This window comes from Sapajus apella, unplaced genomic scaffold (genome assembly GCF_009761245.1).
Source record: "Sapajus apella isolate SASKATOON/1434 unplaced genomic scaffold, GSC_monkey_1.0 scaffold34, whole genome shotgun sequence".
Taxonomy (NCBI): domain Eukaryota; kingdom Metazoa; phylum Chordata; class Mammalia; order Primates; family Cebidae; genus Sapajus; species Sapajus apella.
The window spans coordinates 8,655,390-8,666,985 of NW_022436974.1; the positions used below are offsets into that span (position 1 = coordinate 8,655,390).

General features: G+C 39.5%; 1 protein-coding gene across 4 annotated transcripts in view; it reads right to left on the reverse strand.

Moving 5' to 3' along the window:
* Positions 1–11,530, reverse strand: part of DEUP1 (deuterosome assembly protein 1) — a 92,214-nt gene extending 80,684 nt beyond the window's left edge. For 3 of the 4 annotated variants that reach the window (XM_032295784.1, XM_032295783.1, XM_032295785.1), the window contains exons 1-2: positions 11,402–11,526; positions 10,346–10,418 (exon numbers count right to left, since the gene is read on the reverse strand). In XM_032295784.1, coding sequence (XP_032151675.1) covers positions 10,346–10,374 — 29 coding nt within the window. In that variant the 5' untranslated portion in view covers positions 10,375–10,418; positions 11,402–11,526. Of the gene's footprint in view, positions 1–10,345; positions 10,419–11,401 lie in introns of all 4 variants that reach the window. The other variant, XM_032295786.1, reaches the window with a different exon arrangement.
* Positions 11,531–11,596: the final 66 nt, after the last annotated feature.

Here is an 11,596-nt window from a genome sequence, read left to right on the forward strand (position 1 = left end):
AGATGTCTACATCTCTCACTTTTTTAGGTCTTTCTTCAAATGTCACCTAACCAGATTTACTCTGTAACTCTCCATTCTCACACCTGCTTACCTTTTCTTCATTGTGATTATTACGGCCCCCCAACATAATATAGACTTATGTATTTGCTATAATCTGTTTCCCTCCAGTAGATTGTAAGCTCCAATGAGGTCTCTAATACCATTGTAGAGCCACAGTATCTAAACTTCCCACCTCCAGAAAAATAGGAACCTTAATCTCCTTGGATATTATATTATGAACTTCTGGTTTTTATTTTGATTTTGTGCTTTAACAGACTTCTTCTGACAATGCTCCAGCAGGGGAATGGAATGCCACCTCATTACTGCTGGAGAGTGGTGGAAGTTCAGGTTCTTGACTTGGCCTCTGCTGCCATTTGGAGGGAGGAACTCCTCATTACTGCTGGGTGGGGGTGACAGTTCAGGCCCCCAGTAGCTCTGTGCTGATACCACCTTGGCTGGGAGGGGTAGAGATGCCTCATTACTCTTTCCCACATGGCCTCCTCTGACACTGTGTGAAGTGGGTTCCCTCATTATCATTAACACTCAAAGTGTCTTGCTTTCCTTTGCTATCATAAGTCTCCCATGGGGTTGTTGGTAATTTGAGGCAAGATTTGGATATTCCCGAGTCCCTGGGCCATTGCACCAATTATGCCTGATATGCCACCTATTTCTAATATTGGCATTTGGATAGCCTCTATGGGTAATTTGACTAGCTGTCCTTTATGAGTCAGCTGTTTTGTTGATCCATCTTTTTTTTTTTCCTATTCTTGAACCATTTTAAGCAGTCTATAACTTGAGGATTTAGAAGATTAGCATAAAAGTATTTGCATTTTTCCCTTTCTCCTTTTTAGAGAAAATTTGGAAACAATTTCATTGTGTGGATTCTATAGTGCACCTAGCTCTGTGCTGGCCATGTTGTCCTCTAGCATTTGTACAGATTATAGGTATAGGTACTCCAATGCACTATGGGTTGGCCAGCGGATGTCCCCAAAATGGCTATGCCATATATGTTTGTGCTCTAATATGACAATGTGTGAAACATATTTCTGTCATTCTATAACACTTTCTATTATAAGCATCAACAACAACTTAATAATTGCTTTTAGAGGTAAAAGGGAATAATAGCCAAATGTATCCTCTGATTTCAAGGCACAACCTAAATAACATTAAACGGTGAAAACAGTGAGTCTTAGTATGTTACCCTGGGAGAGTCCATAAAAGCACATGGGTCTGCTTTGTCTCTGGCTAAAGCCATTCCTACATAACCATACATTCTCCAATTAAAAAGACAAATCCTCAATACCCCAAGTGCACCTATGAAAATTATCCTGAATTCTCTTCATTTTTCACACCCTGCTTTCATACAACCTCATTTCTACCTAATTCTCAACTCTTGATTCACCCCTTCTCTAATCTTTTGAAATTGGTATTTATATTTCATTTCCCTGTTGTTTTGACAGTTTATTGCCTTTAATAGGCTGTCATTTCAGTTCACTCATTCATTGAACAAATGTTGACTGAGCCTGGAGCACTGGTTCATGCCTGAAATTCTAGCACTTTGAGAGGCCAAAGTAGGAGGATTGCTTGAGTCCAGGAGTTTGAAACCAGCCTGGGCAACATAGTTAGACCCTACCACTACAAAAGACAAAACAAAAAAATAGCCAGTCATGGTGGTGTGTACCTCCTAGTTACGCAAGAGGTTCAGGTGGAGAATTGCTTGAGCTTGGGAGGTTGACACTGCAGGGAGCCGAGATCACACCACTGCACTCCAGCCTGGGTGACACAGCAAAACCCTGTCTCAAAAAAAAAAGTTGACTGCATATTTACCCTATGGCAGGCACTGTGCTTGTCCCTGTGGTGTGACAGAGGAGAAGACAAAACATTGCTGAACATAGCTGGGGCCCCTGGAATATGCTGGCCTGCAGTGTTAAAGGACTAACTTTTTAATGTTCTTATCACCACTGATACTTGTGTTGCTCCTTCCCGTGCCAGCTTTTCTGTTTTTGTTTGTATTTCTACTTTTCTTTCTGCTTCTTGAGATCAAGGAGGGTACAACTTTTATACTAACTGCTGTCCAATGAGACTGCTTCTTTCTTTTGGGGAGAGAACTAACACACTCATCACATATCTGTACTATTCATGTTTTTAGCACTTCTCTGTTTTACCAGTGCTCTGATTAGAGGCTCACAAAGTTCCAGGTGGTTACAAGGTGCCATACAACTAAGCACCACAGACAACCAGGTCAGGTTAGGTGGGTATGCACCTGACGTACATATCTACATTCACACGTATCAGATTTTAAGAAAATATAACTTGTAACTAATCTTTTGTAAACATTTTCCTGTAAAAAGTATCTGCAAATTTATCCAACACAGTGGTACTTTTTCATCTTTCCTTAAAGTTACTAGCACCTTGATTAGATCTCTTGTAGAAATCTTCTCTTCCTTTATTTCCTTCCTCCCTCTCTCTCCTTCCCAATAACTTTCCTTCCTTTCAAAATCATGCATTCAATTCCTACAATCACTCAGCACTGCTAACATTTCAGAATCTACCTTCAAGTTTGACATATCAGGATTCTAACGCAGATGTACTTTACTTTGTCTTCTTCAGAGATACAAGAAACTGGAAGAACTTGTCCAGTTTGATTACTCTGGGGAAGAATATATGTGTGTAGGGGAGGGGGTAAGTAAAGTAAGAAGAGGGGGAGAGTAAGGGGGTATAGTCTGAATTAACCAGAAAGCAAGGGAGTTAACCAAATTTAAAAAGGATTTTCAATGTGTAAATTTAATATATTTCTATAATTTGTTAAGGTACCAATATATTCACTCACATCAGAAAAATCAGATTTTATTTTACATACTGTAATTAAAACTGTATTTAACTCATTAAGAACCTGGTAAGTGAAGTTATGATTCTGAATTAATATATCTCAGAGGGAAAGAACACCTGAAGGGTTAAGAAAGATGCACACATAGAAGAGTATAGTTTTAAAGGACCTTTTGAATCATATATAAGAAGTTATTTAATATTCATCTATCCTGGTTCTTTGAAAATATGACTTTCATAGCAGATAAGAAGAATCTGGGGGTTCACACAGCAGTACCTAGATGCTCAGAAAGCATTTGATAAGATTCTATGAATGAGATCAATGGCTAAGATATAAGTCACAGAATAAAAGGTAGAGTAAAAGATTCCGTAGAGGAAAATGAGACTTTTGGTTGAAGATGTATGAACACACATTTTGTTCCCTCCCCAAATCCCACTAACACAAAGTAAAGGGATATTTTTAACCTAGAAGGTTAAACCTACAAGGATAAAAATAACAGGAACTAGCAGTGGACAAAGCAAGTAGCTAACCAACTAGGTACATCTGGAAGTAGCAGGTGAGGGTGAGCCTGAAAAAAGGAATGGCTAAGAAGGGGTTGATTCCTGGATCTCCTCACTGGCATTAGACTCCAGGCACATTCTCTGGAGAAGCTAAAACAGAGAGGCTCCGGACTGGGGTTTGCAAACACCAGATACGGTAGATGGCAGGGCCACTGTACTGGAAACTGGGGGGGGGGGGTTAAGTTAAGGTCAACAATGTAAGTCAGAATCCAGCCCCCTCCTCCTTTGCAGCCCCCAGAATGCTGGTATACTCTCCAGGCAGGAAATTCGAATTCTCTGGAATCTGATTAGCCTGAAACAAAAGACTGAAAGAGAGTGAGGTGGGGTCCTGCAAGGACACTGCGTAGCCTGATGACCGTGGATTAAAGATCCCTGTCAGCAAGCCCACTGATAGGTTTGGCTCTGTGTCCCTAACCAAATCTTATGTTGAATTGAAAACCCCAGTGTTGGAGGAGGGGCCTGGTGAGAGATGACTGAATCGTGGGGGTGAACTTCCCTCTTGCTATTCTTGTGGCAGTGAGTTCTCAGGAGATGCAGTTGTTTAAAAGTGTGTGGCACCTCCCCCCTTCTCTCTCTCCCTCCTGCTCTGGCCACATAGAACGGGCCTCCTTCCTCTTCGCCTTCTGCTATGATTGCAAGTTTTCTGAGGTCTCCCTAGCCATGCTTCCTATACAGCCTGTGGAACTGTGAATCAATTAAACCTCTTTTCTTATAAATTAGTCTCAGGTGATTCTTTATAGTAATGTGGGAACAGACTAACATATCTGCCCATGTGCACATGAATGTCCTACCAGCTCCTATAAAGTATTACCACTTAATAGGAGCATACCCTTAAACAGGAGCAAGCAGTCAGGAATCCCAGACATTTGAGGAAAGCAGCTCATATGACATAAAAGGCGAGTCAAATACAAACAGAAAGACATTTTTTGAGGAAAGATATATGGAAAGAAGAAAACTTTAAAATGTTTGTAATTCAGATACCAGAAAACTCCAGGGCAAACAAAATGTGTGGGAAAGGAAAAGGAGTCACTGTATACTATATGGTTCAGAGGCAAGAGTGCTTATAAAGGCTGTTTGCCCTTTAACTACTAAGTCTTTGATCCAACCAAAATTATGGTGTATTGGGAGTATAGAAGAATGCAAAATGTGACTCTGTATGCATGCGTGTGTGTGTCTCGGAAACAAGGTGATGGTAAGAATAAAAAATATCCATTGTGGAAGTTAGTAATGCATAAAACTGAAAAATCAAGAAGTGCAATTTAAGCGTATTATTTAGAGATATGGACGTACGTTACCCCCAAAATCAGCTAAAAGGATTAAAAGTGGTTGGCTCTGGGAGTGGAGAACTGGGAAGGGAACAGTAAATTGCTAATTTTGGTAACAGGGATGAAGAAGCAAATGACTTTTCAAATTACAAACACGTATAACTAAGAAAGATCTCAGTAAATGTTCTTTTCAGTTAGAAAAGATATTTCAAAGAAGTAATCCATATATGTGCATCCGCTTATGCAGGGAAAATGACATTCTACGAAACAACACTTCAGAATCCATATAGTTTGGGACTCCATGAATGTGTTTCATTGATGTTAGGATTGCTTAATGAATTTATAAAACTCCTTTTTAGAAATGATCTTTAGAGATAAGTTTATTAAATGTAAGCTTTAATAATCTTAAATATATTAGACTGCATAACACATTGGCTTGTGGACATGCTTAACCCTTAGGGAGTTGAAGCTGCACCACAGTTGGTAGACAGATTTCTCTGAAAAAGCTAATTGATTTCACTTTTAGAGTAACCGAGGCTGGAAGAAAGGCTGGGCTGACGAGCAGTTGTAAGAGTTTGAGGAGAGGCACAGATTAGAGGATGTGGAGACGTACACCAGAGCCAAACCCATAGAATGACCGATTGGAGTCGTTACAAGAAACAAATTTATAGTTGCTTAGAAAACAAGTTGGAATTGATAACTGAAATAAACCAACTAATATAAGAAGCAAAAGATAATTTCAAGCATTTCCAATTTGTATTTTAAATAACAGTAAAATACTGCATTGATAAAACAAAAGTAATTTACTACATAAAAGGAACAATTAAAAAACATACAAAAAGGCAGTTCTTAGAAATAAAAACATGGTTGTCGAACCAAGAGGCAGTAAAGAACAATGTAATCATTGCTGAACTAAAAATGAGAAAACTAAAAAAATTCCTCCAGAATATAGAGCAAAAAAGATAAGGATGGAAATTATGAGAGAGAAAAAAAAAAGACAGTAATTCTAGGAGATGAGAATGAAACAAGACAGTGGAGAATTATTAATCAAAGGAATAGAATTTTTCACTGGGCTAAAGAGATCTTTAGCATAAATGTGTTAACCAAATGCTATATAGAATTCTTAGAAAAAGGATTAATACCTAGAAAGCTACCTTGGTGCATTTATAAACTTCAAGAATAGAGAGACAATACTATAGGCCTCCAGATATTAAAAAAAATAAAAGAATCTGAATGAGAGAGAGAATAAGAGTAGTACTGGACTTTCCATCTGCAACACTCAATGCTTCAAGGTAAGATTAATGTTATGGAGTTCTTGTGTGAGAGTAAACGTAAGCCATTTTGGACACGTGAAAAATAAAGAAGTATACTACCCATGTTCATTTTTGTAAAATGATGAACTAAGAACTTCAGCCAAATTAAAAATGTATCCAATTTAAAAATCAAGAACAGGGAAGGTTTTCTATACAAGTGACAGTTATAAGCAATGAAATCAAACTTACGGTTGTTTAAAAAGAATTTTTAAAGTAAAAGAGAAATAAAAGAAAATTAATAGCAATCAGGATTTAGAAATCCAGATTATTTCAACAGAAGCTTGGAAACAGGATAAGGAAATGGGGAAGCAAAGGCATTACTAAAGATCAAGTCTTATTGGGGTTGAGAGTAGTCAAAGTTAGTTAATACTTGGGTTGTCAAAATAGAAATACAAATTTAAATTGTTTATAAAAAATATAAATCAACAATTTATAAAATTGGATGTCGAACCTCCAAGGGAAAGAGAAGATAAAGATAACTAGATCCTCCTAGCAAACATTGAGAAAGCAGAAAGGGTCAAAAATGATATACTAATTATTATAAAATACTTTTTGTAATGGAAAAGAGTCTCCAATTGAGGAATCTTTTTTGTTTGTTTTTGAGATGCAGTTTCATTCTTGTTGCCCAGGCTGAAGCACAATGGTGCCATCTTGGCTCACCACAACCTCTGCCCCCCAGGTTCAAGGGATTCTCCTGTTTCAGCCTCCTGAGTAGCTAGGATTACAGGCATGTGCCGCCACACCCAGCTAATTTGTATTTTTAGTACAGACGGGGTTTCTCCATGTTCATCAGGCTGGTCTTGAACTCCCGACCTCAGGTGATCCGCCCGCCTTGGCCTCCCAAAGTGCTGGGACTACTGGTGTGAGCCACCGTGCCCAGCCTCTATTTGTTAATCTAACCATATACTATGTATATGTGAAGACAAACTTGATATGACATAAAAAAGGCTGAAAACAAGGTGATGAACAAAGATATTAATGAAAGAAAGCAGGGATGGTAATATTAATATCAGGCAAAGTAGAATTAAAACAGAAAACATTACACTTGTGCTATATTTTATAATGTTAAATTATATAATATACTGAGAAGATATATCCATAAACCTTGATACATTGAGCAACAGCAAACTGAAATATGTAAACCAAAAATTGTTAGTAATACAAGAAGGACAGGACAAACTACAATCATAGTGGAGATCTTCCTTAGAATTTGGCAGATCAAATAAACATAAATTAATGTAACTGTACTTGAAAAACACAATTTAAACATAATAACAATTAAAATGTTTGATTATATAACTTTTTTAGCCTTTTTACTCAGCCAAAAGAGAATGTACATGTGTTTTCAAATACCCAAAGGGCATTAATAAAAGTTGATCCTTGAATAGACTACAAGAATAATCTTAGTGAAATCAACAGAGTCAAAATCATATAGTCCGTATCCTATGATTATGGTAGTAGAAGGATTAGAAAGTAATAACAAAAAGATAACTTAATGCCCCTTGAAATTACATTTTCTAAATATCTCTTGAGTCAAAGAAGATATCAAATTTGAAATGACAGACTATTTAGAAAATGATGGTGAGAACACTAACCCTATAGCGGGCAAGCTGTACTTAGGAGGAACTTTGATTTTATTATTTAAAGAAATCATGACAATAACTGAAGCAAATTTTTCAACTCATGAGAACAAGATAAAATAAACCACAAAAGGGCAGACTATTAAGTAGAGATTCATGAATAAGAAAACAAAAAGCAAAATTTAGAGGTTTTCTTAAAAAGACCAATAAAAGGGATCCCTTATTCATTCTATATTTATGTTCTGGAACACACTCTAACAACAGTAGAACAAACATATAAATTGATTTTCAATTACAAGGAGTTTAGATTATTATGGCACAAATACAAACACCTATAATTGGGAAAAATCATGGATAAATTGAAGTCAAACCCTGTTATAACCATGACAGCCAAGAATATTGATTCACTCACACTAAAAATGTTCTGTGGGAGGGCTCCCACCATAGGTCTTGGCACTTTCTGCTTCTGCTCTGTGTAATCTTTTCCCCCAGACACAATCTCTGCCCGAATGCTGCCTTACCAAAGCATCTTTGTTTGACCACTCCATTCACACTCTATTTTTCTTATCCTTAGCCTGTTTTATTTTTCTTCATATCACTGTATGATACAAATTTATATGTTTATTATCTATCTCCTCCACTAAGGTATAAGCCCCTTGAGAGACAGCTGCCTATTTTGTTCACTGCTACCCTCCTGGTGCCTAAACCAGTAAGTGGCTCATGGTAGACTCTAAATAGGTATCTGTTGAATGTAGGCTGCTCCACAAAACATTACTGTATATGTAGGTGGCATGGTTTGATTATCTACATAACAAGTTCCTGATGATGAAGTTTTATTGTATTCATGATCTAGATTTATACAGACTTCTCAATAGCATGTGGAACTGAGGCAATGCCAACGTGGGGTCTCCATGCTTTGGAGACCATGTGTCTGGCCCCATGTCTACTGTGATGAGTGGAATAGTACCTGAGGAAAACCTCTAGTAACTCTCATTAACTTGGGGTTTGTAATTACATTGTACCCAAACAAGTTCTACTGTTCTTTACTAAATTCTAAGTTCTTTAAGAACAAGGTCTCTTTCTTAAATGACTCCATGGCCTTGGATTTGCAGGCATGAAGTGATATCTGGTACCCAACCTTAGGTCCAAGACCGTCAATCTGCATCTTAGCTCTTACAGCCATCATCACACCAGGGACCCAACATATACTTAACACAGAATCCTAACCTGGCTCTGCTATGGATACCAGGCAGACTGCTCCCTGTATCTCATTGCCATCCATTTCCAAAGTACACAGGAACACAGAGATTGGAGCCAGGCATATCTGAATCCAAATCCTACCTTCCCCACTAACCTGGTGTATATTCTAGGATGAGCTCCTGCTTTGTCTTTCTGCCTTTCTGAGCATCAGTGTGGTAGAGGTTGCTAGTTTCTCACCAATATCCATTCTTCCTCCTTTGTTCTAAAACTTCTAAGTTATGGCTGCCTGGTTAGAGACCATATTTCCCAGTCTTTCTTGCTGCTAGTTGTTACTCTGGGATTAAGTTCTGGCCAATGGAAAATGAACAGAAGTGAGACCTGCCATCTCCATATCATACTTCTAAAAGGAAAGGTCTTACTCTCCCCTTGCCCTTCTCCTTCCCTCTGGTAGGAGCACAGTCATGATGGCAGAGCACACTTATGACGGTGGGAGCTGAAACAACCACTTTGGTCCTAGAGATGGAAATTATTAGTGAAGGTGCCAGAGTTGCCAAACCAATTCTGGTCTGCATATCTCAGATGAGCGTGGCACCCGAGACAAAAATATGAAACAGAGATAATCTTCAATCTTATTTAAGCCACTGTTTTTGGAGTCTGTTTGTTACAAGAGCTTAGACTGTAATATACTTGCTTTCCTTAGTTGTGAAAGGAGAATAATACCTGGCTGGGCCGTTGTAAGAAGGAGTATGCAGTAGGAGCTAAAAAGTGATAGGAATGATTATTGTCCAAACTTGTGCAGCTTTCCTTCAGCCTGACATCAAAGTCGTTGTCTGGGCAGAATCTCTGAAAGTGAGACACCTGAAGTGGTTGTGACTAGTGCCAAAGTCGGTCACAGTCAAGATGAGGCACTATACAACCACCTCTTCATCCCCTCATCTCCCAAACTCTATGTTCAGCCAGTGGTCAGTTGGCTAGTGAAACAACAGGAAGAGAAAACTCTGTGATGCTGGTAGCAGGTAAACAGTTAGGACAGATATTTGTAAACAGGAATTTGATTTTCTACAATGACAAATGCTATACAAATTTTATTCCTCATCTCTTCGTGAAACTTTTGGTAAACTTCACTTCGTGTTGATGTTTTTATGGAGTTGGATCTATTCTGAGGCTATGTTTAAGTGTTGAGTTCAGCCTTAACGGACAAGAGTAGAGGGAAACTTGAGATACTCAATGCAGCAAAAAAGGAACAAGCTGGTGAAGAGAGGCTGCACTGTGGTAATATAAGAGCACATAAGGCCTGCCTTGGCATCCATCACCCTTAGACATCAGACAGTCATTAAAAGTTGGAAAACTGATTTTTCATTGCAGGTCTGTAGTGTCAAAATCAGACAGACTCACATTATAAACCTTAATTACAGTCATTTGGTATTTACTCTCATCCGCCTCACCGAAAATAATTGGCATATCCTTCTATTAATAGTAAATTTCAAAATTCATGCGTTCTCAGGAAGTTGTTGGCATAGTTAAGTACGCACTTATTAAACAGAAATTTCCCAGCACTTACCCCATTGTATTATGGGCTTCGTTCTCCATGTCAAGAAACTGCTACATCTGGTTTATATTTCTTGATTTTTAATCTGTTGGAGAAAAATGATCCAAATTCCTAAAATGTTTATATTCATTAACCTATAAAACATAAAAATGTTGCTATTGCAAAAACCATTTAGTATGAGTTTTTCTTTATAGTAGCTCTTGGTGCTAAAAAATATAGAAACTTGAATTGGTTTTGTGGGGTTTTTTTTGTTTGTTTTTTGAGAAGGTGTCTCTCTCTGTCGCCCAGGCTGGAGTGCAGTGGCGCAATCTTGGCTCACTGAAACATCCGCCTCCTGGGTTCAAGCGATTCTCCTGCCTCAGCCTCCTGAGTAGCTGGAATTAAAGGCGCACACCACCACACCGGGCTAATTTTAGGAATGTTAGTACTTGCCTAAAGTTAAAATTAAAAAAAAAAAAAAAAAAAAAGTTTTTCATGGTAACAAAATTTTAGCTAAAAAATAATCTATGACGATAATTGGAGAAAGTATTGAAATGGACTTCAACTCCTCTGAATCATTGAATAAAAGTCAATTAAAGAGCATTCAAGGGAGTAGAAAGAGGAAGAAGATTCAGACTCACATCACTTCCAAATCGAAGAGTTTAAGACAGACCCAGGAATTGTGTGCGGGGCAGACTGGAGACGAGCAGGAATGGTGAAAAAAAACTTGACCAGAACAAGCAGACGAATAAATGGTTTTGTAGGTTCTCAAATCCCTTACTTAAACGTCAAGTAAACTGAGGCACAGACAAGTTAAGTGACTTGCCCAAGGCCACACGACTAGAGCCCAGGCCTTCTAACCTGGGGCGCAGCTCTGCTCTGCATTTCCAAGGGCGGGCCTCCCCTCCCAGCCTCTGTTTCCCCGCCACGCGCCCCGCCGGGACCCGCGCTCAGTTCAAGCCCAGCCTCCCGCAGAGCAGCCGCCCTTTTTTGGCCCCCCTGTCCCCTGGATATCCCCCGCCAGCCCGGCTGAAGGGAGAGGGTGAGGGTCAAGGGCGCGGCAAGGCCGGGGAAGCTCAGAACCATTACCTGCGCCGCGCCGCGCTTGCCCGAGAGGTCTGAGGCCCGGGGCGCAGGACCGCGTAGGTCACCTCCCGCCCGGCCAGGCCCGCCCCAAGGGGCCCCGCCGCCCGCCGCCGCGCTCCCGCCGCCTGAGTCCTCCAGCCGCGCGGCCCTCTAGGCTGCTGGGCCTCTCCCTGCCAGCGCGCCGCGCCGCCGCTGGTT